Source organism: Wolffia australiana, chromosome 9 (genome assembly GCF_029677425.1).
Source record: "Wolffia australiana isolate 7733 chromosome 9, ASM2967742v1".
NCBI lineage: Eukaryota > Viridiplantae > Streptophyta > Magnoliopsida > Alismatales > Araceae > Wolffia > Wolffia australiana.
Window position 1 is genome coordinate 7,119,702 of NC_135843.1, and position 27,566 is coordinate 7,147,267.

The 27,566-nt window shown below is 40.5% G+C and overlaps 3 protein-coding genes across 5 annotated transcripts; 1 reads left to right on the forward strand and 2 right to left on the reverse strand.

The window, feature by feature from the left end:
* Positions 1-3,739: 3,739 nt before the first annotated feature.
* Positions 3,740-8,581, reverse strand: LOC144707574 (uncharacterized). 2 transcript variants are annotated; one of them, XM_078580757.1, is made up of 3 exons: positions 7,943-8,581; positions 5,275-5,462; positions 3,740-4,309 (listed from the first exon to the last, which is right to left on the reverse strand). In XM_078580757.1, exons 1-3 carry the CDS (start codon positions 8,550-8,552, stop codon positions 3,884-3,886), a joined length of 1,224 nt encoding a protein of 407 aa, XP_078436883.1. In that variant the 5' UTR covers positions 8,553-8,581; the 3' UTR covers positions 3,740-3,883. The 2 variants fall into 2 exon arrangements, with proteins under 2 accessions (XP_078436883.1, XP_078436882.1); XM_078580756.1 differs by having other exon boundaries at positions 5,275-5,465.
* A 2,145-nt stretch (positions 8,582-10,726) lies between these two features.
* EMB2001 (P-loop containing nucleoside triphosphate hydrolases superfamily protein) lies at positions 10,727-14,392 on the forward strand. Of its 2 annotated transcripts, XM_078581271.1 has the most exons (5): positions 10,727-11,287; positions 11,389-11,458; positions 12,944-13,106; positions 13,323-13,433; positions 14,246-14,392. In XM_078581271.1, the coding sequence occupies exons 1-5, from the start codon at positions 10,819-10,821 to the stop codon at positions 14,261-14,263; spliced, it is 831 nt and encodes a 276-aa protein (XP_078437397.1). In that variant the 5' UTR covers positions 10,727-10,818; the 3' UTR covers positions 14,264-14,392. The 2 variants fall into 2 exon arrangements, with proteins under 2 accessions (XP_078437397.1, XP_078437396.1); XM_078581270.1 differs by lacking the exon at positions 14,246-14,392 and having other exon boundaries at positions 13,323-13,726.
* A 4,677-nt stretch (positions 14,393-19,069) lies between these two features.
* LOC144707944 (VQ motif-containing protein) lies at positions 19,070-20,123 on the reverse strand. The gene has a single exon (XM_078581226.1). It carries the CDS (start codon positions 19,581-19,583, stop codon positions 19,212-19,214), a length of 372 nt encoding a protein of 123 aa, XP_078437352.1. The 5' UTR covers positions 19,584-20,123; the 3' UTR covers positions 19,070-19,211.
* Positions 20,124-27,566: the final 7,443 nt, after the last annotated feature.

Genomic DNA, 27,566 nt, shown 5'->3' on the forward strand with positions numbered 1-27,566 from the left:
TTTTTTGGCGCGAAACGGTTTTTATTTATTTCAAATTAATAAAAGTGAAGTAGATGTGGGGAAGTTATACAGTGCATGGACGCGAACGGGACGGTTATATAGAATCGTCGGACGGTCTCTGGATGGGATAGTTTTTTCGTCCATCGATGGAACAACCGTACCGTCTGGGGTCTTGAACGGCGGACGAATCGTCCCATTTTATAGAGGTTCATCCGAATTGTCCCGTCCAGGGTTTGTCTGGTCCCAAATATTTTCGTCTTCGACCCGTTCCGTTTGAAAACCGGACATTTATTAGATGTGAGGAAGTTATATAGTGCATGGACGCAAATGGGACGATTATTTTGACTGGACGTTGAATCTTCGGCGGGTCTCTGGACGGGATGGTTTTTTCATCCCTCGATGGAATAACCGTACCTTCTGGGGTCTTGAACGGTAGACGAATCGTCCCATTTTATAGAGGTTCATCAGAATCGTCCCGTCCAGGGTTCGTCTGGTCCCAAATATTTTCGTCTTCGACCCGTTCTGTCTTAAAACAGGACATTTTTTAGATGTGATGAAGTTATATAGTGCGCAGACATAGATGGGACGGTTATTTTGACAGGACATCGAATCTTTGGCCGGTCTCTGGACAGGAAGGTTTTTCGTCCTTCGATGGAATAACCATATCGTCCGCGGTCTTGAACGGCGTACGAATCGTCCCATTTTTTAGAGGTTCGTCTGAATCGTCCCATCCAGAGTTCGTCAAGTCCCAAATATTTTCGTCTGCGACACATTACGTCTGAAAATGGGACATTTTTTAGATGTGAGGAAGTTAAATAGTGTGCAGACACAGATGGGACTGTTATTTTGATGGAACTCGAATCTTTGGCCAGTCTTTGTACCAGATGGTTTTTTCGTCCCTCGATGGAACAATCGTACCGTCTGGGGTCTTGAATGGCGGATGAATCGTCCCATTTTTTTGAGGTTAGTCCGAATCGTCCCATCCGGAGTTCGTTTGGTCCCAAATATTTTCTTCTACGTCCCGTTCCGTCTGAAAACGGGACATTTTTTAGATGTGAGGAAGTTGTATAGTGCATGGACGCCGATGGGAGGGTTATTTTGACAGGACGTATAGTCATTGGCCGTTCTCCAGACGGCATGGTTTTTTCATCCCTCGATGGAATAACCATACTGTTTGGGGTCTTGAACGGCAAATGAATTGTCCCATTTTTTAGAGGTTCGTCCGAATCATCCCATCCAGAGTTCGTTTGGTCCCAAATATTTTCGTCTACGTTCCGTTCCGTCTGAAACCTGGACATTTTTTAGATGTGAGGAAGTTGTATAGTGCATGGACGTGGATGGGAGGGTTATTTTGAAGGGACATAGAATCGTCGTCAGGTCTCTGGACGGGATGGTTTCTTCGTCCATCGATGGAATAACCGTACTGTCTGGGGTTTTGAACGGCGGACGAAGCACCGGATGGGACAAAGATTGTCCCATCATACGTCCCATTTTTTGGAGGTTCATTCGAATCATCCCCCAGAGTTCGTCCGGTTCCAAAGATTTTTGTCTATGTCCCGTCTCATCCGAAAATCGTCCCATCCTAGACATTCTTGTGTTCTGGCTGATGGTTTCTGCATCCAGTGGGAGTCAAGTAGGAGCCTGAGAGCTCCAGCTGGCAGATGCAACTGATGCGTCGAGTGTCAAATTTTGAGTGGATTAATGTTGATGATGTCGCCATATTTAGAGTTAAATTTGAAGTATTTAACACCCAATTTTATTTTTTTTTAAGTAGAGATTTTGTCGTTGTAAAAGATGACGTCGATTGGTGAGATTTTTTGTTACAATTTTTCATATTTATATGGATAGAAAATCGGAATTGGTGGTAAAAAAATATAGGCTTAAATATTAGAGATTGTCGTGCAGTGCAGTGCAAAAACGGTACTACGTGTGCAAATTTTCGGCTGTGCACTCGACTCCCTGTGCGGTGCATGGTGCAGTTTTTGGGGGGAAGTCTGCACATCTAGGGATGGGAAATTCCCTGCTCGCGTTGAATGAATGCTGTTTGTCGACAAACAAACGCTGTTCGTCGATAAGTGAACAGGGAAAATTCCTTGTTCATGTTTGTGTTCGGTTGGTTCGGGTTAGTTTGCGAACAAGACGGGGTTTGAAAAACGGTATAAAACCGTATTATCAGAGAGAGAGAGAGAGAGAAGAGAGGGAGAGAGGGGGAGGGTGTCACCAGAGAGGGGGTGGGGAGAGAGAGAGAGAGGGGGGGGGGCAGGGAAGAGGGGGAAGAGAGAGAGAGAGAGAGAGAGAGAGAGAGAGAGAGAGAGAGAGGCACGTGAGGGGGGAGAGAGATCTTAGATCACACTCTCTCTGAGAGGAGAGGGACAAGGTGGATGAGAGAGATAAATGTTATTATTATTATTATATTGTAAAAAAATCCTTGGGAATCCCACCTGTTCGCGAACCATTCGTGATCATGTGCATCTCAGATTTTCCCTGTTTGTGTTCATTGGCATGTTGGCGAACGAACGAAACTTTTTTTCCCATCCCTATGCGCCGCACACCCTCCCAAAGGTGAAGAATAAAAGAGGAAGAGAAGAGTAATAAAAGAGGAGGAAAAGAAGAAGAAAATAAGAATGGAGGAAGAAAAAAGGAATAAAATATGATGAAAATGACAGAAAAGAAGAAGGGAGGAGTGAAAGAGGAATAAAATATGATGAAAAAGACAGAAATGAAGAAAAGGGGAAGAAAAAAAGCATAAAGGGGGAGAAAAGATGTTGAAAAGGAGAGAAAAGAAGAAAAAAGGAGGAAAAAAAACATAAAAAGGGGAGAAAAGATGATGAAAATGAGAAAAAAGAAGAAAGGAGGAAGAAAAGAGGAGTAAAAGAGGAAGAAAAGGAGAGAAAAGAAGAAATGATGAAGAAAAGATGATGAAAAGGAGGCAAAGGAAGAGAGGAGGAAGAAAAGATGATGAAAAGGAGAGAAAAGAAGAAAGGAGGAATAAAAGAGGAAGAAAAGATGAAGAATGGGAGAGAAAAGAAGAAAAGAGGAATAAAAGAGGAAGAAAAGATGACGAATGGGAGAGAAAAGAAGAAAAGAGGAAGACACAACGATGAAAAATAAAGAAACGATAAAGGAGGAAGAAAAAATGATGAAAAAGAAAGAAAAGAAGAAAGAAGGAAAGTAGAAAAAAAGAGGAAGAAAGGAGGATGAAAAGGAGAAGAGAAGTTAATGAAAAACGAGAACAAAAAGACAATGGAAAGAGGCCGAGAAGTTGAAAGTTATGAAGAAAAGTAGATAGACATATTAAAAAAGGAGAAGATGAAGAGAGTAAGAGAAGAGGGAGAAAAGCCTTAGCAAAAGACTTAATTTATCTCTAACCTTAATTTTTTTTCTCCCAGCCTACAAAACTTTTAATTTATCCTGAATAGACATAGCAAGCATGAAAAATACAAAAATAAAATTCAGCACGAAAAATAATCCAAACAGAGCTGCACTCAATTTTAATTCTGACATATATATCAAATCGAGGATATCGGTTAACTCACAAAGTAGGCTAAAAAGCTATAATTTTTTTTTAATTTAGGCCCAACAAAAATAAATACCGGAAGAAAGAGGGATCCTGAATAAATATAGCAAGCATGAAAAATATATAAATTAAGTTCTGCGCGAAAAATAATCCAAACAGAGCTGCATTCAATTTTAATGTTGACAAATATATCAAATTGAGGATATCAGTTAACTCACCTAGTAGGCTAAAAAGCTATAATTTTTTTTTAATTTCGGCCCAATAAAAATAAATACCGGAAGAAAGAGGTTTCAGTTGTCTTATTATAATATATACAGAGGAGAAGACTTACGGAAGGAAGCGAAGGCCACGTCCAAGTCTTCTTCCTCAGGCCACGTCCAAGTCATCAAGGTCAGACCACTCGTTGACCTCTGGCGTTGACTTAGCGGGAGAGGCGCTCGTCGGCGGCACTCCCGGCCGGAGCTCGTCATCGTCCTCCAGATCGCTGAAGGACACATCCTCGTCTTCGGCAATGACAGCGACGACGGCGGCGGCGGCGGCAGAGATTGTCACCTCTTCGACTTTCTCAGCCTTCACGTGAACAATGTCCTCGTCAATGACGGCCTTGTCGATGATTCTCACCTCTGCCGTCGCCACTGGATACTTGTCCGTCTCGACATCCCCCCCTGATTCATCTTCTTCCTCGGACTCCGTCTCCGTCTCCTTTGCCGGTGCTGCCGATGGCCAGTCACGAGGGGAGGATTTTGTTCGAGTCTGCAAGTCTTGAAGCAGTAACGCCCTCGCTTCGACGATCTGAAAGGTGGAGAATTGAAGATGACGAGGCCGAAGAAGATTCTTTCACCAGATCCGGCGTTTGTTAGTTGTTGGCCAATTTTCCAGAGGCGATCAGGATGTTTGATCCGAAATGGAAATGATTAGATCAAGATTTTGGGAAGAATCAACGGAGAAGTTCCTGGTTTTTAATTATGAGAAGGAAAAAATTTTGATCATAAACTTTGGAATTTCAAGGAGAAGGTTGAGATCATAATGATGATTAGATGTGAGATACCCAAATACGGAAATGATTTATCAGAAACTTTGAAATTTCACGTATGAGTTTGAGATCATAAAGGTAACCAGCGGAGAAGCTGCCGATTTCAGTGAGACGGTTGAGATCATTAGGATTATCGGCGGAGAGCTGTCGATTTCCAGATATAATAAAGATTTTTTTTTACAGAAATAATATGGTAAAGATTTTGGATCAGGAACTTTTAAATTTCAGAGAAAGTTGAGATAAAAAAACTAACAGTGGAGAAGCTGCCCATTTCCGAATCTGGAAAGGATTTCATTCAGGAGAAGGTCGAAATGAAAAGGACTAACAACGGAGAAGCCGCCCAGTACCAAATTTGGAAAGGCTTTTGATAAAAAAAAGTATTAATTTTAGGGAAAAGTTTCTGATGAAAAGGATGAACAATGGAGAAGCTACCCATTTCCAAATATAGAAAGGATTTCGATCAGAAATTCGGATATTTCAGGGAGCAGGTTGAGATTACAGGGATTATCAGCAGAGAAGCTGCCGATATCTAAATTACGATCCTAATGTCAATCTGAAACTTCGAATTTCTGAGAGAAAGTCGAGATCGGAAGGATTAACGACTCGTGAAGCTACCAATTACCAGGAGCAAGCAGGATTTTCAATTCTTGATCTGATAAAAACCTAGAAAATTTCAGGGGAGAAAGTGGAAAGAGGAAAGATGATGATTCGGAAGTGAACTCGCCTGGGGCGTGGAGAGAAGCTCTGCATCTTGCTTATTGAGCCTGGGGTGGAGGAGAACAAAGTAGATCTTCCAGAAGGTTCCCTCGCTAATATGCCCAGGGCACAGCTCGATCCGAAGGGCCGCCAATCTTGGAACCAGTCGCTCAACGGCAAGCGCGTGTTCTTGTTGCGCATCAGACATGTCAAAATCTGCTGCAACAATCAAGAAATCGACGGGCCTGGTGAGTCTTCATCCGCCAATCGATTCCATGCATTCATAATTTTTCGAGAAAAAAATATAGTTACTAGATCTCATACTAGTTTATAGAATTCTGGGAAACGGTAGTTTGGTAACTTTGAAAATAATACAACACACAATTCTTTGAGTAGACCTAAATTGTCCTTCCAATCTCATACACCTTTGATCTGTTACCACTTAAGTTCCCTAACCATCAGTTCCATCATAATAATTTATTTAAGAGAAATTCTAAAAGAAATTGATGCGGAAAGTTTCCATACCATGGAGAAAAATCTCAAGTCAGATATTGTAGAGAAAATTTCCATGCTCATGATTGAAGATTTTCAAATGGAGTTGCAGAAGAAAGCCTCAACCGAAGATAGAAAAGGCGAACTTTAATAAAAGCAAAAGTCAGCGGAATGAAATTGAAAGTAAAACCTCTCTCTCACTCTCTCCCTCTCTCTCGTTCTCAGAGCAAAAACAAGGGTAGATGAATCACTGAGAAGAATTACAGCACAACATTACTTTCACCTGGTAGGGGTACTTTCCTCTTCATAGGAACACACATCAAGGTTTCTATCGAATTACAGGTATCATTGGTTTCAATCCTTTGAGTCACTGGCACATCCCAACAAGGACACTGTTATGACACTACCCAGAATGCATTCCAAGAAAGGCCACCCAGAATACATATTCCATGAAGAAGGGTATAGTAGGGTTCGGGGTCTACGGCGACGACAAGGTGTGTATGATAATGAACTCTTCATCTTCATCATCATCGTCAGTTGGTCGAGTCAAGCAGATGTGATGATGATAACAACAGCTATGATGACGATAAAGTTGTCGTCCATCGACAAAACAGGGGAGAATTAACAGAGTAGAACTCACACGTCGACTAAAAGATGATGATGATGCACCGGCGATGACGATGAAGATGGCGATCGTGTTATTGCCCACTCATCATCCAATGATGTCGATGATGAAATATAGTAATGATGATTGAAGATAACGAACCTGTCACCGTCCACTAGACATGGTCGTTCTGTTCTGTTCGTTTAAAACGAAAAAAAAATTCGCACAAAAGAACCGCACAGGGTCTGTTTCGTTGTTCTGTTCTTTTTTTGTGCGAAAATTAGAACAGATGTTCGAACAATTTGCACAATCCGAACAAAATTCGCACAAATTTTCAGATGTTGTAAATTCGCACGAATTCGCACAAAATTCGCACACATTGTAAAATTCGTACAATTCGAACAAAATTCGCACAATTCGAACAAAATTCACATAGTGTTTAAAATTCGCACAATTTGCCCAATCCGAACCGCACACGGGTCTTTGTGATGTTCTCTGCAAATTCGTTTTTGTTCTGTTCGGATAAATGAACAGAACAAACAATTCGCACAAATTCGCACAAAGAGAACAGAACAACCATGTCTACCGTCCACCAATCCTAGCTTGTAGACTGTAAACATCATGTGAAGTGGAAAGGGACTCTCGTATTTATTCTCTCTCCATTTTCTCCCAATTCACCAAGGGATTCATTCTCTTCCTCATGAAAGAATTGCTTGAGGCCTGGATTAGGGGTGTTCAGAGAAAGCAGTTTGCGACAAATCCAAGATCCAAATAAGAGGTTCTTGTACAGATCTAACGCCACCAGTGAACCCAAGAATGTTTTGATAATCCACATGCTTGAAATATCCAATCCAAATTCTCTGGGAAATCGTGGACGATTCACTAGGTCATACTTCTGTACTTAACTCATTCCCAAAAAAGGATGACACTTCGAACTTATAGCATCTTTTTCTCTTGATCTTTGTAGAGCGATTGGAGTTTTTTAACATTATAACGCAAATAACTAACAAATAAATAAATAAATAAAATGGCGTTTTTCCGAGCAATAACCTGCGAATGGATATTTCACTATTTTATCGTTATATGGCAGAAGGTTTTCTAGAGGAAAATTATCTAGGGAAGCAAACACCATAAGCCAATCTGAAAATAATTGACAAGGCAATGAAGGTTTTCCAATTTCGAAAGATGATTTGATTCTCGTCTCAAATGGGATTGAAGATGCATCATTCACTAAAATACATAAATGATGAAGTTATTTCCGTATGGTCATCTTGAAAATACATGACGGTAAGACAATTATACATGGCAACCATGTCCAAAGACACAAGGAAATAGCGAAAAATTCACAAGTATATGGTCTTCATTCCCACATATACTTGTCGATTAGAAAATGCACGATCCAATTTAATCACAAGATTGTTAATTAAGATCATACAATTTCCATTCAAATGCAACTACATCCTTCAATGGCTAGGCCTTCGTCCTGATATCTAAAAGTAGCTAAGCGCAAGGAAGAATTTTCTCCCTGACCTTGGTAATACCAGATGATTAGATAATTGAAATCTTCGAGTAAACTCAGCAAAAGTAATTGTTCACGTACCATCCGGCAATTCCTCATCCGAGAACAAAGGGAAATCCAACCAGGTTTCCGGATGCAAAGAAATATTCCTTGCAAACGTCAAAACCTCCTCGGTAACTCCAATAGCTCCAATCCCGCCACTATCACTCCTACTCTCCAATTCCTGCTCATTTTCCAAATCATCCTCCGCCTCAGCTCCAAGCTGAAGAAAACTAGACGCAATCTTGGAAATCTCCGAGACAGCTTTAGTACCAGACAAAATTGAGATTCCACTACGAAACCTTCCCCCAATTTCGGCGAAATCGCTTCGAATCCCACCAATACTCGGCGACTGATCAACTACCTCGCGATCTACGGAATCAGACTGCGAATCATCGGTAGAACTCGTCGGAGGAGGAGCCAGGAACGACGCTACGCCCCAGATCTGGCGAGTTAGGGCTTTGGAAAGCTCTGAGATGTCCTCTTTCACGCCTTTGCCAAGATTTCCCTCTTCTAGATCGGATTCCGTCGGAGAAGACGATACCTCCACTTCTGCAATCGACGATCGATTGAATTCCTCCGATTGCTCGTCGTCGTCTTCATCATCGTTCGCTGCGATCAGATTTGCGAAGGATTTCGCAAGCCATGACATCTTCTTTCCTTCCTCTCCTCTCTCTCTCTCTCATCTGTTCTTATATAGATCGTTTAAAAGAGATAGATGTAAGTGGAGGACGATGACGTGGCTGGCGTACCGGTCCCGTGCATTTCAGTTTGTACCATTGCTCTCCTCTATTATCCGTTCACGTAGTATGGGAACGACAGTCTGAACGACGGATGACTCCCCGTACGTAGCAGCACGCACTGAGAGATACGATCCGGAATTAGTGCAATGGTTTTCTCAAGTAGAGTGAGAGTAAGAGTATCCTAATATCCCCTTTTCTTTTCAATTTTACTAAAAAATCTCCTCACTGTGCCACGTGTCAAATTCCGAGAGGCGTAATGTACTGCCTTGTCCTGGACGTGGGACGGGACGAGAATGTTTTGGACGGGATGGGACGTGGACGAAAATATTTGGGACGGGACGAACACTGGATGGCACGATTCTGATGAACGTCTAAAAATTGGGACGTAGGACAGGACGAAGATCGTTCCGTCCTGGACGATCTTGCACTACAATCCCTGTTATGTTGTGATCACCATCCGTGTCGCATCCCTTATCGTCATTCGTCACAGCAGTGGACGGATGACTGAACGAAGTCATTTCTGTCATTAGCCATCGTCGGCCCGACCTGATGGAAAGAGAGACGAGAGAATTGGGAGAGGGAGAGAGTTAGAGGGAAGGAGAGGGCGAGCGATATGGACGCAAACAGGACGGTTTTTTGTTCTGGGGACAAAAAATCACCCTGTCCAGAGCCTCGGACTTTGGACGGGACGGAAACTAATCTGCCTAAATGATGGGATGATTTTTTTCGTTTTAGGGTGCTTGACAAATGTACTAAAATTTCATTTTATGATTATTTTTTATTTTTAAAAATTTGGTGAATAGGAATGTCTACCGTTTTCCATTCCCAATGCCAAGGACGAAGGACGAATGTACTAAAATTTCATTTTATCATATCATTTGTTACATTTTTGAGAGAAGAATGACTGAACAAGACAGATGACAAGAGGGCAAGGAAGACAAAACATGGAAGGACGACCAAAAATCCTCTCAACTCACTGAATGGACAGCCATTCAGTCATGTCCCATCCATTTGTAACTGTCATTTGTCATCCATCATCCATCCCTACCTGGCATCATGGATGACACACCACACTCGTTGTCACATAATGTTTTATCATATGTATAATACATCATCCGTCTATCACGCAATTTATAACATAAATTAACAACAAATCATTTGTCTTAAAATTTTCAGTCCATAATTTAAGCAAAACATATTAAAGATGTATAAGTTTCGGGCACAAATTACGAAGAGCATAGTAGAATGTATGGAATGGAACAACAAGGTAGACTGTAGTGGCGTTATATTTCCGGATCGTCCAGGATGTGGACGATGGATGGGACCGGACGAAGATCATCCCTTCTGACAACTAAACTCAGTGCAGGGATGTGGACGGGACGGTTTTTCATCCCAGGACAAAAAATCGTCCCGTTCGCATCCTGACTTTGCCAGTTTCGTCTCATCTGGGGAAAAACTGTCTCGTCCCTTGTCCCGGATAAAATATCCAATAAAAGTAGTTCCAAGGTCTGATTGAATTAATACAGATTTTTCTAAGTTTTTAGGGAAATATGGATGAGAGAGAAAGGGGAGGGACATATGTACAGTTACTTTTGGACGGCATCAGTTCAGGGACTTTGATGCAAAATGTGAAGGAATTGATATAGCGATGCCACGTGGCAAGATCTCAACCGCCGGAAGCAAATCCGACAGATTTTTGTCCATCTCTTATCGTCCATCGTCCGAGACCTTCGGACGGGACGGTTTTTTCGTCCGACTGGACGATAACTGTCCTGTCCGTTCGTTCCGGGACAAATTTCCGTCCTGGTATTCGTCCAACCTCGCAGACCTTTTTTTGTCCACTCATACGAAAAAACCGTCCCGTCCACCAGGTTCATCCCGGGATGAATTTCCATCCCAGTTTTCGTCCAACCTCGTGGACGTGACGATATTTTCGTCCAGTCGGACGAAAAAAACCGTCCCATCCGTGTCCATAGGCGTTTTAACGAAGATGCCGCTCCAAGGACGATGCCGGGAAGAGACGAGACGGTTGACGAATCGTCATCCGTTCCGTAACCATATCATGTTAGCCGTAGGTAACTGAGCGTTTAGAATTTCAGCTTCTGTTCTTTGTTCTTGTTCTTCACTCTTCATCTTCATCTTCATCTTCTTCGTCCTTGATTCTTCCCGCCGAAGATGCTTCTCAGATCGCATCTGTTCAATCTCCGGAGCTTCGCATCCGCCGTCCCCAATCGCACCTCTCCGTCTCCTTGTTCATCGATCAGAAGAGGAAACTTACTGCGGGCGACTCAATCAGGCGCAGTTTCTGCTGCGGTTGAATCTTCGGCCGGGCAATCGGAGTCTAATTCTTCTTCTAAGAATTTCAATTTTGCTCGGGAGAATCTGTTTATTCCGCCGGGAGTGGACATCGTTGATGTCACGCCGGAGATGATCTTGCCGGGGTCGAACATTGTAGTGGGACCGTACGCGGGTGATGCAAAGATCACGGAGGTGGAATTCGTGAAGAGCAGTCCGAAGGTGAAGGATTGCCCTAAAGATGATCGCCCCGAGTTCGCCATCGTTGGTCGATCCAACGTGGGGAAGTCGTCCCTCATCAATGTGCTTGCTCGGAAGAAGGAGATTGCGCTTACTTCAAAGAAACCAGGTTTCTTTTGGGATTCATCATCGTTGAATTTTTTTTGCTTTGTGAAATTTGATGAGAGTTTATGCGGGCTATCTGTTTGATGAAATGCCTGTTCATTGCAGGAAAGACTCAAGCGATTAACCATTTCTTGGTTAATAAAAGCTGGTATCTTGTGGATCTTCCTGGTTATGGGTAAGTTTTTCTTCCTTTTTTCCTCAAATATTTTGCAAACTGGTGAAATGTTCAGAATTTTTGGCGTTTGTACCAAGAAATACCTATCTTTCCATCTGCATATCTATTGACCTCTCTCTATCGATTTTTCTTTCTTTGTTTTTGTCTACCAATTTATCCATCGATCTCTTTATCCATATGTCTATGTCTATGAAAAAATTATCGGTACCTACATATCTATCTACTTACCAATGTTATGATAGCTTTTGAACTTTAAGAATTGTCATGATGGGTTTCGATCACTCTCTACGATGTAATTTCCAATATCCTGGACATCCATTCTTCCTGGACTCAGAATCTTTGATGGCTTATCAGGTGCTCACCATTGAAAATTGGAAGTTGTTAACCCAATATCATATAGTTTAGAAGGACTGATTATTATATTTTTAATTTATCTTATTATAAATGCATTCCAAACGGGCGGAATACAGTCTCTTGATTGTTGACTTCTCTAAAAGCATGGCGCATGCAATTTTCCTTCTACTCTGTGAACTTTGTAGCGTACTCTTCCTGTAGGAAGCTGTCCTGTTTGGAAACTGGCTGGGCATTGGTATTAACAATTCAATTTTTATTAGGCATAACGACCTTTTGATTTTAATGAATCATCAATGTTCTGCAATATTAAAGTTATACTGTCTTCATATCGTTGGCCTTAATCTTTTAATACTACATTTTTGAGTGTTTGCATTCTGGTCAATGGCCCTTATACTGGTTATGAGTTAGTCAATACCTTGGATAGTAGTCGATTTATTTATTGTAAATTGGTGACTATGGTGAATTCATTGCGTTGGATTAAAAAATTTTCATTTATCATTTGTAGTATTCATTTTTAAAGCCCACCCACATGGAGTTCGTCCTATTAGCGACTATTTTTCTTCTTGCTTCTTCCTTCCTGTCAGCAACTATCTATTTATATATATATATTCTATCCATCTGTTTATCTACAACCTATTTGTCTATGTGTCTAATTATCTGTTTTTCTGTTTATCCAATTGGAGGTTAAAAAAATTCAGAATCTAGTAATTATTGATTTTAAGAGCTCAACAATGTGGAGTTCTTCCTCTTTGTAACTATGCACTTTCACTTATTAGCTTCCTGACCGATTTTATCTGCAGGAGGTATATAAACTCATTGATTCGTTATTTCTTGATCTCTTTGACGGCGTTAGCATTCATATTTTTGAATAAGTGGTAATACAGATGCCAGATATATGGATATTCTTCAAAAAATACTCTTTTTTGAAAAATTCTTGCCAACATCTGCTTTGTTCTTGGCTTTTTTTTAATACATCGCCCAACATGTTTAGGATTACCTTTAGCAATAAGAGTTAAAGTTGCAATCCTCTTTCTCATTTCTCTTCATTTGTCCATGGCTCAGTTCTGTATATTCCAATTCCAATTTTTCGTCAAATATGGATTTTTTTAATGAAAATTTTTAACTGTGCAGGTTTGCCAATGCTCCTGATTCGGTTCGAATGGACTGGTCAGTCTTCACCAAGGGTTTTTTCCTAAACAGGAAAACCCTCGTCGCTGTCTTGCTCCTTGTCGATGCCAGCACTCCTCCTCAGAAAATTGATCTGGACTGTGCAAATTGGCTTGGCCGTAACAATGTACATACTTTAGCCCTTTTCAATTAATAATTATCAGACCCATCATACATTTTTTTTCCATCCCTTTATTGAATATATTGTTATTTTCCATCCATTATCTTTTACCTACCATGGGTAATATATTTCCTATCCATTTTTTACATTCAATTTTTTTTATCCTTATTCTGTTAGACTTTGGGTTTTTCTTTACTTTCATTTGGGTTATTTTTTTTTCAGGTTCCGATGACATTTGTGTTCACCAAGTGCGACAAGAGAAAAGGCAAAAAAGGAAATCTCCCGGACGACAACATCAAGAACTTTCTAGATCTGGTCAGAAAGCACTACCAGGTACCCCCTCCTTGGATCATGACCAGCAGTGTGACTGGATTTGGAGGGGATAACCTCCTCCTCCACATGTCCCAGCTTAGAAACTATTGGGAGAATTATTAGGACTCATGGCCTCTCCAATCATGTATATATTTAGGCTATATTTTTTGCCATTTTTGCTTATTTGGAATCTTTTAGTCTTTAAAAAGAGCTGAATGATAATCCTTGAGGGATGAGACTAGAACATAGCATTCTAGACATGCTTGCGATATCATACCAAATGTTAAACCTTTAGATAAATGAGTGGTTTGTTATCTCGTGTACGATTATCCCGTCCTCTGTTTTCTACTCTACATCTGAATCAAACTCAAGTAGATGAGTTTAGAAAGGGTTTCAGGCGTAGAGCACGATTTAAATTAGATTTTTTTTCAATTATTCTGTAAGCCTTTTATCTGTATAATATGTGAACTGAGGAAGGATGAGCCTCATGATTTTATACAGCTTCAGGGTAGTCCCTTACATTTCCCTTGGTACTCTTTTCGTTGTATCCTCGCAATTTTTGGCCCTATTAACATTCAGGGCTATCAAGGCAACAACTTTTTGAATTAGGCACAACGAATAATAAGAACCAAGATCCTAGTTTTGATATCTATGGTTCTGTATGTTCTACTCCTAAATCTTGGACGTATAGGTAGCCAAAGTTTTGTGTTGAGCTCCTCTTCTTCTTCTTTGCTTGCACCACCAAGGCTTCAGGAGGAGATTCCATCTCCAAAGTTCATTATGCTCATTCTGTCGGAACTTCAATTCACCCCACACTTATTTTTCACTTTCAGGTACATTACATTATCTGAATTTAATATCTCTATCTCCTATGCATACGATGAGGATGTTGATCTTGTAAAAAATTGTGTGGACTCCAAGGACAGAAGTGAATGCTTTTTATGAAAATATTTAGCTAAATTCATACGTATGAATCTTTATATAGTTTTTTTACCAAGTTATCAGCTACATTGATTAACATCATAGTTGTGCAAGTGATCATTTGACCTGAGACACCAGGAGCATCTTTTGGATAAATGGGTTTATTTTGACTATGATGTACGAGCCTATGATCTCTAGATTCCTAATGATCTTGGCTCTGATGCAACAAAAGTCTATGAAGATGATTGGGGAATGAATATAAGATAATAGGATGCAAGCTCAAAGAAAACAATGCATAGAATGACTGGTTAGAATTTGACAATTGAACATGCCCTCTTTCATCTTAGGAGTGTCATGCGGATAAATAACTTTACATATACCATAATTGATGACAAGAAAGTTCCATGAAAGAGTTCAATAACTCCATATCTTTTAAATAACGTGGTTTCACCTCATAGTTGGCAACTTGACATATCTATCTTACCTATTATGTGAAATTAATCCTTGATCAATTAATATAAATGTTTGATATTGTAATTAATTACATTAGTCAATAAAGAGTAATTGGGTTTATATAGTTTTTAACTAGACATTTATACGGACCTTTAGGATCACAATCATAATGTTTTTGGACATTACATGATATACTTAGAAATGGAGAAGACAAAAACTGTTTTAGGATAAAAGACAAAAGCCCTTTTTCAGAATCCTCTCTAGAGAATTTCCAAAGGACACCCACCCTTCTATTCTTTGTCTTGAGTTCACTCTTGTTCTCTAAGTGATTGAAATATCTTCAAATTTCTACGGTTACATTTTCCTGAAGACGATGAGGAGATCTGACATATCGAGGGCCCCATATATACGTCTAAAGGTTGTCTAACACTATGGGTTGATTACAAATCTGATTTTGAGTAGTATGAATTGGTCATTCATGTGCTTCATTGATCATTTTTTGAGATCCATTTTTGTTTTGTTGTATTCTGCTCCAAAAATCAGATTCAACTCATCAATCATATACAGAACCAAACACTTCTTACATGCTAAATCATAGTAGATTTCACAATTTATTTCAACCTTATTACCTTGGATATCTGTTCAGCTAATAAAAATACACACACAAACAGATATACCTGTCCCTATAATCTATAAAAATTCAAGGTAAATAATACTTCACTTATCAGGATGCATACTTTGAAATTAAAGTCAAATTGAACTTGACTTAATCAAGTTAGTCATCTCATCAATATCTCAATTCTCTCTATTCATCAATTCACTTAGATCATTCATGTTTGAATTCTTCACCTTAGAATTCCAATGCAATAATTTAACAAATAATCGCTGACTGAATCCACCTGTTTTTAAAGAGTTTATTAAATGACCCCAAAATATTGCATCTTTTTCCAACACATCTAATAATTTAAACTAATTAAACTTATCTAATTGGTTAAAATGATTTACCTCATCTTATATGAATTGAATCATTTCAACATAGTAGATAGATACTAATATTTATTCTCCTACGTACTTCTGAATCTTACACTAAATCTCTGAAGATGAATATTATTCAAATATATCTAAACTCAAGCACCTATCTAATCAAATAGTGGGGTCATATATTATTTAATCAAATATTATGACCATATTTCTATAAGAATGGACCCAAAATGTTCTTAAATTATTCTAGTGCTTTTTATTTTCTTAGAAGGTATATTTTATCATTCTAACCAAATCCTCCAATAAAATTATCACTATAAAATGAAAAATAACAACAATTAATTGTCCCAAAGATAACTAGAAAACACAACAATGACTTGGAAGATGTCAGGTTCTAATGACACCTAGTCTTTGTAAATGATGCCTTTTGATAATTCTGTCTCATCTTCAATCCATCTTTGCCTCTATTTCCCATCAGCAACATCTTGCTAAACATACTATGTTTCCTTATCCCTCCCAGTATGTATTGATTAGGATAATAATTTTATAATTAGAAACCTTGAAGAAACTGCACACATGAAGAAAATGTATCTTAATATGAAAAAGTCATATAAAAAATTATATCTTTGTACACCATAGAAAACGATCTTACTTTGATACTTATTGGGTTTATGGTACTATACAATGGGAAGCATGTGCATGAATCTTTGTCACATCACCTAGCCTGATCATGGAGGGTTCCTCTAACTGCCCAAGTCCACAAACTATGAAAACTATACATAGAATACCTTCCATTTTTTTATAAACACTGATGAAAACATTTTAAGAAAATAAAACTACTTCTTAATTTGGTCACAGATGAACAAACCAAGCAAGATTAAAATCCTCTTAACCACTCTTATTTACCAAAACTGCTTACTTCAACTGCTTTTGAGGTGACTTATAGACATGCTATGAAGCTTCCCCAAAGGTACAAATTTTTATTATATTATGGGTCTCCTCCCTCTCAACCTTCATCAACCAATGCAAAAATTCTGAGACTTTAGACCTTATATGATGCTAATAAAAAACAGCAATCGAAATCAAAGATATCAGCATTTTCGGAAAATTATAGAACACAATATAAACTACCACCATGAGAATAATTCCTGGGTTTATTACAGAAGAAAAGAAACTATGATGTTAAATCAAACACATCAATCTAAATAAAAGATATCAGGATTTTCAGAAAAATACAAAACAAAATATATACTAGCACAATGAGAATAATTCATGGGTTTATGACAGAGGAAAACAACTAAGCTGTAATTCAAACACATCAATCCAAATCAAAGATATCAAAATTTTCTGAAAAAAGATAAATCAAAAAGTATATTGACATCAGGATAATAATTCCCCAGTTTATTACAGAAGAAAAAGAACTACACTGGATAAGGTCCTTGATGTAGGCTTGTATGGGGAGGTGGGCCAGACGAGAAATATAGATGTTCCAGGGGTTAGAGAGTAGAATTGGAATGATCAGAGCTGCGTGAAGATGCGGTGAGGGGTTGACGATTGCAGGGACGGGGATAATTGGATATCAGAAGAGAACTGATCATTAGAGGTAGGGATTAAGTTGGAGGGGAGTTGGCTGAAGATCTGGTGAAATGATCACTAGGGTAGAGAATCGCAGGACCATCAAGGGGAGGGGACCAAGACTCGGAGGCAGATCTCACCTTAATTCTTGAGTGCCCTCCTAAAGGTAGAGGTACACCTACTTATAGTGAAGGGAATCAGTCTAACCTAAACATCAAACGACTGAAGCAACCCAAATGGGCAAAAATGCCTGCCATTTGGGGTATCAAGCACATCACTCTAAATCAAATATATCAAATAGATCTGATGGACAATCACGATAGTGGAGGATCACTGGCCAGTGAAGGGGATGGGACCGAGACAGGGAGGATCGAGATAGTGAGCTAAGAGGCCGATCTTACATTAATTTTTTACTGCCCTCCTAGACAGAGAGCTACACCTATTCGTAGAGAAATGAATCAGAGTAACCTAAACATCAGATGACAAAAAGGTGCCACTATGGGAGAAAATGACTGCCCTCGGGAATACAGGATCGTATCATGTTGCTAATCAAGCACACTAATCTAAATCAAATACATCAACATGGTCAGAAAAAAAGATAGACACAAGGATAATAACTCCTGAGTTTGTTACACAAGAAAAAGCAACGACCATTGAACAATATTTATTGGGAGAATCGAGATAGTGAGCTAAGAGCCCGATCTTACCTTGATTCTTGACTGCCAAATCATAAAGAAACAAAGCAGACTAACCCAAACATCAAATGACTCAAAAGTGCCACAAACGGAATATAGGATCGTATCACGATCTTAATCACATACATCAAGATTGTCATAAAAACAGAGAATAATTCCAGGGTTTATTACAGAAGAAGGGAAAAGAAAAAACAACTACCACTGAACAATATTTCTGGTAAACTAGCTGACTTTGGTGTCATCAAGGAAGGCAATGGAACCGGGGCTAAGGAGAGGGAGGCTGAAGAAGCCCTAGTAAGGAGAAGGTGGCGACTGCTCCGCCGGCGGCGGTCGCGTGCAGAGTGAGGATCATATCTAAATCAAATACATCAACATTGTTCGAAAAAAAAGATAGACACAAGGATAATAACTCCTGGGATTATTGCAGAAGAAAAAAACAGTACCATTGAACAGTATCTATTGGGAGGATCGAGATAGTGAGCTAAGAGGCCGATCTTAGCTTGATTCTTAACTACACTTCTAAACGGACGGCTACACCAAATCATAAAGTAACGAAGAAGTCTAACCTAAACTTCAGACAGACTAAAAAATGCTCCTATAAGGATATACGATCTTATCAAGCTGTTAATCAAATACATCAACATGGTCTGAAGAAAAGAGAGACACAAGGAGAATAATTCATGGGTTTAATACAGAAGAAGAAAATAACTACTACTGAACAATATTTCTGCCAAACTAGCTGACTTTGGTGTCGTCAAGGAAGGCAATGGAGCCGGGGCTAAGGAGAGGGAGGCTGAAGAAGCCTTGGTAAGGAGAAAACCCTCCTAGCTCCCTATCTCGATTATGTATTGATTATCATAATACATCAAGATTGTCATAAAAAACAGAGAATAATTCCAGGGTTTATTACAGAAGAAGGGGAAAAAAAACTACTACTACTGAACAAAATTTCTGGCAAACTAGCTGACTTTGGTGTCGTCAAGGAAGGCAATGGAGCCGGGGCTAAGTAGAGGGAGGCTGAAGAATCCTTGGTAAGGAGAAAACCCTCCTAGCTCCCTATCTCGATTATGTATTGATTATGATAATACATCAAGAGTGTCATAAAAAACAGAGAATAATTCCAGGGTTTATTACAGAAGGGAAAAACATACTACTGAACAATATTTCTGGCAAACTAGCTGACTTTGGTGTCGTCAAGGAAGGCAATAGAGCCGGGGCTAAGGAGAGGGAGGCTGAAGAAGCCCTGGTAAGGAGAAGTCGGCGACTGCTCCGCCGGCGCCGGCGGCAGCGGCGGAGCGGCGGCGGCGGCGCGCAGAGTGAGCGGCGGCGGGGCGGCGTCTTGCAGGCGGCGGGCGGGCGGCGCCGCGGTCAGGCTTTGGACGAGCTGGCGGAAGCCGCGCGGCTCGACGCGGTAGACTTTGGGCGGCGCTTGCGGCGCGGCCGGCCTCCGCCATGGCTTCGGCGGCGGCTTCTTCACCGCGTGCAGCGCGTTAGCCGTCGACCCTTGCCCGGCTCCCCCCTCGTATCTCTCGTTGTACTCTTGCATGGCTCTAGAGAGAGAGATAGAGAGAATGATGGATAGATAGACAAAGAGATAGATAGATAAATAGAAAGAGAGATAGATCGGTAGAGAGATCGACTGATAGAGAACCAGAGATAGATCGGTATAGAGATAGATTGATGGAGAACGAGAAATAGATTGGTATAGAGATAGATTGATAGAGAACGAGAGATAGATTGATAGAGAATGAGAGATAGATTGGTAGAGAGATAGATTGACAGAGAACGAGAGATAGATTGGTCGAGAGATAGACAGAGAGAGATAGTTGATAGAGAAAGAGAGATAGATTGGTTGAGAGATAGAGAGAGAGAGATTGATACAGAAAGAGAAAGAGAGATAGAGAGAAAGATGGATGGATAGATAGATAGCTAGATAGAGAGATAAGGAGAGAGAGAGAGAGAGAGAGAGAGAGAGAGAGAGAGAGAGAGAGAGAGAGAGAGAGAGAGAGAGAGAGAGAGAGAGAGAGAGAGGGAGAGAGAGAGAGAGAGTGAGAGAGAGAGCGAGAGAGAGAGAGAGAGAGAGAGAGAGAGAGAGAGAGAGAGAGAGAGAGAGGGAGAGAGAGAGAGAGAGAGAGAGAGAGAGAGAGAGAGAGAGAGGGGAGAGAGAGAGAAAGTCTGAGAGAGAGAAACAGTGGATAGAGGTGAGAGATAGAAGGGAGGAAAGAGAGAGATAGAGAGAACAGAGAGAGCAATACAGATAGTGTGAGAGAGAATGAAGAGAAAGAGAGAGAAAGAGAGACACGTACAGAGAAGCAGAGAGAGAGACAGACACACAGAAACAGCGAGAGAGAAACACGCGCAAAAACACAAAGAGAGAGAGAGAGAGAGAGAGAGAGAGAGAGAGAGAGAGAGAGAGAGAGAAAGAGAGAGAGAGATACAGGAAGAGAAAGAGAGAGAGAGAGAGAGAGAGTGAGAGAGAGAGAGAGAGAGAGAGAGAGAGAGAGAGAGAGAGAGAGAGAGAGAGAGAGAGAGAGAGAGAGAGAGAGAGAGAGAGAGAGAGAGAGAGAGAGAGAGAGAGAGAGAGAGAGAGAAAGAGAGAGAGAGAGAGCGAGAGAGAGAGAATGAAAGAAAGAGAGAGAGAGAAACAGAGTGGAAGAGAGAGAGAAAGAGAGAGAGAGAGAGAGAGAGAGAGAGAGAGAGAGAGAGAGAGAGAGAGAGAGAGAATTTCGAGTGGGGACGCCGAGTTCAAGAGCGGCGAGAGCAAGAGAGGAATAGGGTGAGAAGAGGCGCAGCAGGTTGGCGTTCTTGACGACGAACGGATTTTATAATGCGCTGTGCAAGTCGGTGGTCGTAATTGACGGCTCTCTCACTCTCTCTCTCTAGAATTTTACTCGTAATTTCTGTGGACTCAGTTCATACGAGTCAACATCTTCATCGCCGACTCTTTGGACTACGTTTAAAATCAACGATGGTGGACGCCATTTTTTTTTCTTCTTTCTATTTTATAGAACCAGTGCAATACACCCAACCTTCAATTAGGGTAATTATTCCTCAAATTGTTATTTTTTAGGTCAATTGAATTGTAAGTTTTTTCTATTTTAAATAGTTGAAATCTACGTTGGTGGACAGTATTTTTTATTTTTTCTTCTTTCTATGTTAGAGAATCAGTGCAATACACCGAACCTTCAATTAGGGTTATCATTCGTTAAATTGTTATTTATTAGGTCAATTGAATTGTAAGTTTTTTCTATTTTAAATTGTTGAAATCAACGTTGGTGGACATCATTTTTTACTTTTTCTTCTTTCTATTTTAGAGAATCAGTGCGACACACATGCATAAGTTTATTCTTGGAAGTTTGAATTAGGGTTTAAAATTAAATTGATTATTATTTGTTAATTGAATTGGAAGTTTTTTCTATTTTAAATTGTAAACTGACCTTGAGCTGGAAGTTATTTCTATTTACAAATTTTAAAATAAACGTTCGTGGACAGCATTTTTACTTTTCTTCTTTTTATTTAGAGAATTAATGCACTACTCATGCATACTTGAACTCTCGGAAGTACACCTACTCTTGAGTTAGGGTAATATGTTAAATTGTTAGTTATCCATTCAACATATGTAATTGGACTGGAGAAATAAATTTTGTTTAACTTGGTTAAGTCATGCAAATTCGAATTTCTTAATTCCTCTAGCTAATCCTATGTAACGACTTAACTTATTAGGACTCTAGGGCAAAACTCAGTGTTTGAATCAATCATTCATGTATCAAGAACATATGACCTATGATTTTGTTCAGTCGCCCAATTATATGAATAGATATCTGAAGCAGAGCATAGCTTTATCTAAGCTCTCAAGAAAACATTTCATATCAATTAGGAACATAAGAATTACTCATTGAATTGGAAATGACATCACCTAAAATTGAAGATATACTTGTCAGATTAGGTCCCACTAATTTATTAAATTGCCTATATAGATCATCAAAAGATAAATAACTATGAATAGGGTTGAGAAATCAACATGGGCGTCTGTAACCCATTAGATTAAGGTGCCCAGATAGATTAACTGGCCCAAAAAAATGGACTTTGGTCAAAGGTGGAGGGCAGCTTGGATCATTCTTCAAGAGTTAGTTCGTTATCAGTCCAGGTAAGACACGATCCTACTGGAAAGATACAAATCTGGCTCTAGAGGTATACTGGCAGTCATTACCGCTGCATGGAGAGGGTGAAGAGGGGGGGGGGGGGGAAGAGAGAGAGAGATAGAGGGAGATAGAGAGAGAGGTGGGAGAGAGAGAGGGAGAGGAAGAAGAGAGATATATAGAGAGAAAGAGAAAGAAGTGGTAGAGAGAGAGGAAGAGAAAGAAGAGAGATAGATAGATAGAGAGAAAGAGAGAGAGGTGGTAGAGAGAGAGGAAGAGAAAGAAGAGAGATAGATAGATAGATAGATAGATAGAGAGAAAGAGAGAGAGGTGGGAGAGAGAGAAGAAGAGAAAGAAGAGAGATAGAAAGATAGAGAGACAGATCGAGAGGAGAGAGAGAGAGAGAGAGAGAGAGAGAGAGAGAGAGAGAGAGAGAGAGAGAGAGAGAGAGAGAGAGAGAGAGAGAGAGAGAGAGAGAGAGAGAGAGAGAGAGAGAGAGAGAGAGAGAGAGAGAGAGAGAGAGAGAGAGAGAGAGAGAGAGAGAGAGAGAGAGAGAGAGAGAGAGAGAGAGAGAGAGAGAGAGAGAGAGAGAGAGAGAGAGAGAGAGAGAGAGAGAGAGAGAGAGAGAGAGAGAGAGAGAGAGAGAGAGAGAGAGAGAGAGAGAGAGAGAGAGAGAGAGAGAGAGAGAGAGAGAGAGAGAGAGAGAGAGAGAGAGAGAGAGAGAGAGAGAGAGAGAGAGAGAGAGAGAGAGAGAGAGAGAGAGAGAGAGAGAGAGAGAGAGAGAGAGAGAGAGAGAGAGAGAGAGAGAGAGAGAGAGAGAGAGAGAGAGAGAGAGAGAGAGAGAGAGAGAGAGAGAGGGAGAGAGGGAGAGAGAGGAGAGAGAGAGAGAGAGAGAGAGAGAGAGAGAGAGAGAGAGAGAGAGAGAGAGAGAGAGAGAGAGAGAGAGAGAGAGAGAGAGAGAGAGAGAGAGAGAGAGAGAGAGAGAGAGAGAAAGAGAGAGAGAGAGAGAGAGAGAGAGAGAGAGAGAGAGAGAGAGGGGGAGAAAGAGAGAGAGAGAGAGAGGGAGAGAGAGAGAAAGAGAGAGCGAGGGAGATCGAGAGAAAGAGAGAGTGAGGAAGAGAGAGAAATAAAGAACGAGGGAGAGGAAAGAAAGAGAGAGCGAGGGAGAGAGAAAAAGAGAGAGAAAGACAGAACGAGGGAGAGCAAAAGAAAGAGAAAAGAGAGAAGAGAGATAAAAGTGAGTTTGTAATGCATTCATGTTTTGGGGCATCCAAGGAAGCTCTCCCACTTATCATCGAGGTCATGATGCAATAAATATAGGACACTGTGCCATGATAGAAGTCTTTCGAGACTTTCTTTTCTCAGCTTTAGTCAAGGAAATCTGTGCCGTACTCTATTGATTTATTTTGGCATTATAGGGGTTTTTGAAAGATAAGCGATGCTCAAGATATTTTGGATGCTTTCATAAAACAATTGTCTGGCTAGAACAAGTCCAAATTCCTTACATTTTAACATATGGCTCATATAACCTTAAAGAAACATTCAAATGTCGAAGTACATAGGATGATATCATAATTTCCCCCAAATAAAATAAGCTATATTTAAAAAATTGAGTCAATGAGTGCGGCCTCACAGATCAGTCAGAAATAATCATTTTGATAAGACATCTGATAATCTCAAAATATTTATTTTTAAGATAGCAAAGGTCTGGAGCTAGCTAGCCAAACCATTTCGGATCAAGGAAGCAACTTATCTTGGTATTTTATAAGGGAGTTTAGTAGAAAAAAACGTAAAATCAGTAATGCCTTGTTATATATTTGGAATCTACATATAGAATATATTGTTGAGAGTATTCCAGCTGAAATATATGAGGTAATTTCTAATCCATTTATGGAATAGTTAGGACATAGATACAAGTAATATAATAAATAAAATTCCTCACATAGAAACATAATAAAATTTTACAAAATAATGGATGACATTAGTTTATTCATTACAAAAACATGAGCTGAATATTTTTTTCACCTATTCTGAGATGACATTAATATTTTTTATGCAGGAAGAATTTCTGGAATATTAATATTGATGTTTAATTGCAATACTGAGTATGCTGTAACTAAAATTTCAGTAAAGAACACCCTATAAGGAAAAACATTTCAAGAACATTGACATTTCTATTCAATTGAATTAATGATTACAACAAAATTAAAAGTTAAAATTAAAAAAAAAACAGTAATGAAGGAAAGCGTGAAAGTTTAACTTATTAAAAGAGAAATATGATCAGGTTGACCACTTATTACCCTTTTCACTTGTGAATTCAAGCGTAATTTTAAAACAAAGATATCTACTACTATTTGTTGATACAGCCCCATTAATAAGTAGGAAATAAATGAAGAATAACTTACAATTTCATGTATGTTCTAGAGGTGACATAAAGATTTTTGGTAGGCTTTATCATTGAAGAAGCCCCAAAACAAAATATAATATTTGGTAAACTAGAAAATATTGAAAACAAAATTCAATGTCTTTATAATAATTGTAAAAAGGCACATTTAACTTTTTTAAAAAATGAAAATTTGAACAAAACATTGCCAGAAAGGCCTTAAACAGAATAAATTAAAGGGGACAAAAAAAAGCCGGACCAAACATTTTAGCCCTTCAATTAAGGTATATGAAAACGGGTTTGCAAAATAAAATAGATTAATATTGATTTCACTGAAAATATAAACCATGCAATATTGATTAAAGATGAAAGAGATAGGGGGGAAAGAACATACAGAGTGATGATAACTCAGTCATATAGCATAAAACTAATCTTATAGTGGGATCAAGTTTATTTAATGCAAATAACTAAGAAATTAATATAAAATTTTAATTATTCTATTAACATCTCAAAATGCATTTTCTTCAAATATGTATCGTTTGGTTGATGCCAGACATCATCGGTGACATCGTATGAAGGGTAAATTCCTACGGTAATGAAACTATGTGATGTAGTGGTCCTTGGCGGATGTACGTGCACGCCCCCGACTCATGGGGTTTTGCCGAGCTCCAAGCTCTGGGTTGGGTGACCGATGACAATTGCGTTGATCTTCTGACCCTTGTTGAGCGACGATGGTGACTACGGCACCGAGCGAAATAATTCCGTTGGCACTCGCACGTAACAGACAGGCTCGACCCGCACCTAAGAATTCACTGAAGTCGTAGTTCTCAAAATATAATTCTCTCTCACCTATGCTAACCCGAGCGTGGTGGAGTGTAGCCGATAAGTATACTATAGTATGTAATGTAACTGACGAGCAAGGGGAATGACATACCTCATCGGTGGTGTCGCCCGTGGTCGAAGTACTCGTTGGTGCAATTGGCCAGTGCGGGCAGGTGCGGTAGAGACAGCAAGATGTCGCTAGACTTGCAGCGGGGTGCGGCGCAGGAGGACGAGGGCGAGAAGGAGGGAGGTGTGGCGGCGAGGCAACACGGGGGTATGACCATAGCTCAGTGAGCAAGAGCAGCAGTAGTGGTGGTTGCGGCTGGCGACAGCGTCGGCTGCAAGCGACGCAGGGTGCAGTGCGATCGCGGGCGCAAGGGTCAGTAGCAACGACTGCTGGCAGCAGCATCGACGGTTGCGAGCTGCATATGGCACAGTGCAGGTGCGAGCAATGTCGGCAGTGGTCGCAGGCAGCAACATCGTTAGCTCTGGGCTGCACGGGGCACGGTGCGGTCATGGGCGTGAGTGGCTGTAGTGGCGGCTATGGTCAGTTGCATTGGTGGCTACAGGCGACGCAAGATGTGGCACGGGTGGGGTGTGCGTCGAGAGGTGCATGCAGTAGGGCGCATCCACACGGCGTAGACGATGCAAGCGTCGAGTATGGGTGGCATGCATGACTCGCCGACGCGTGAGTGGCACAAGGAGTGCGTATGGGATGCCACTGGTGGCGGTCCGTGACCGGAGTGGCGTGGGCAGCCCAACGTCGTGCGAGGCCGCGCACGTAGTCGGTGTTGGGATTAAAAATCCCTCTTGGATGAGAGTATGTTCAAGGAGTTATCCATGAACACCTCTACACAACTCACACAACACTCAAATAAAACGAGAAAGAAGAAGGAAAAGAAAGACTTCACAGTTGATTCACTCAGAAAACAAGATACATCATGCAAACAACGCAAACTTACTTGCCTTCTTATAGGTACATATGGAAACTATCTTTGAATTTGACATTCTGCACGTTGGAGAAACCCCCCATGCAATCTTCAGCACTTGTTGATTCAATCGCTGGTATTAGTGGGTATTGAAGAATCTTGGTGGCGATCGTGGGTTAGTGGGCAGGAAGAATTACCTCTGTCAGTCGGCAGCTTGCAATTGGAGCAGGGCAGTCTGATTGGCATGGGCGGCCGGGGCACCGTCCAAACTACGCACGCAATGCAGATGATGCACAAGAGCAGAGCACGAGGCTTGAAGAAGAACAATTGGTGCAGGATGGCAGGGGGAACCGTCGGTGCACTGGCGATGAGAGTGGCTTGGGGCACGCCTCCTTGGTAGTGCGGTGAACAACTCAAAGTCACAGCTTCGTGGGTGGCAACGAAGAGGCTCGTGCAGCGGCCGACGAAGACGTTGCAGAGACGTCACGCAGGCAAGGACTGTGGCGGTGCAACGACACCTTCCTTCACCTTCTCTTCCTCCTCTTCTTCATCCTTTTCTTCTTCTTCCTCTCGACGAGCAACACTCTTTCTTGACCTAAAGTTCTTCAACAAAATGAACATCACTGGGAGTTTAGGGTGCCCATCTTGCCCGTACATAGGGGCATGATGGGCCTTACAAAGGGTCTGATACCCTTAGTGAGCGCACTACGTCCCTTAAAAAACACACATATACGTAAAACACAACGTCATGAAAGCAAAGCACGACGTCACAAAACATGACAACAAAAAGACATGACACACGATAGGTACGGGAACACAAACACGGTAAAATGACGAACATAACAAGCCCGTGCCGATGAAAATCAAAGCACTTGAATACATAGACGTATTTTGCCCAGATTATTTGAACCCGGGTGTTTTCACCTTTGCCATGGCGTGATGGTTGGGTTGGTCATGAACTGGCAGGGCCGTTGATGACAATGATGATGGCTCCGATGGTGTCTCTGATGGAGTGGGCTTGCTCGATCCATCATTGTCTTAATTCATGCCCAAAATATATAAATTTGTATTTTTTAGTTTTATGGTGAAATCCAGGCATCCCAAGCAAGGTTCAATGATTTAATTTTTTTGACTTTACCAGTTAAAGGAAAGGTAATCCAATCTTTGTCATGAGTGTTTATGATACTCAGGCTCGGAATAAATGAAGGATATGAATGAACAATTGTATGAAGATATGAATGCATATTTTTTACTAG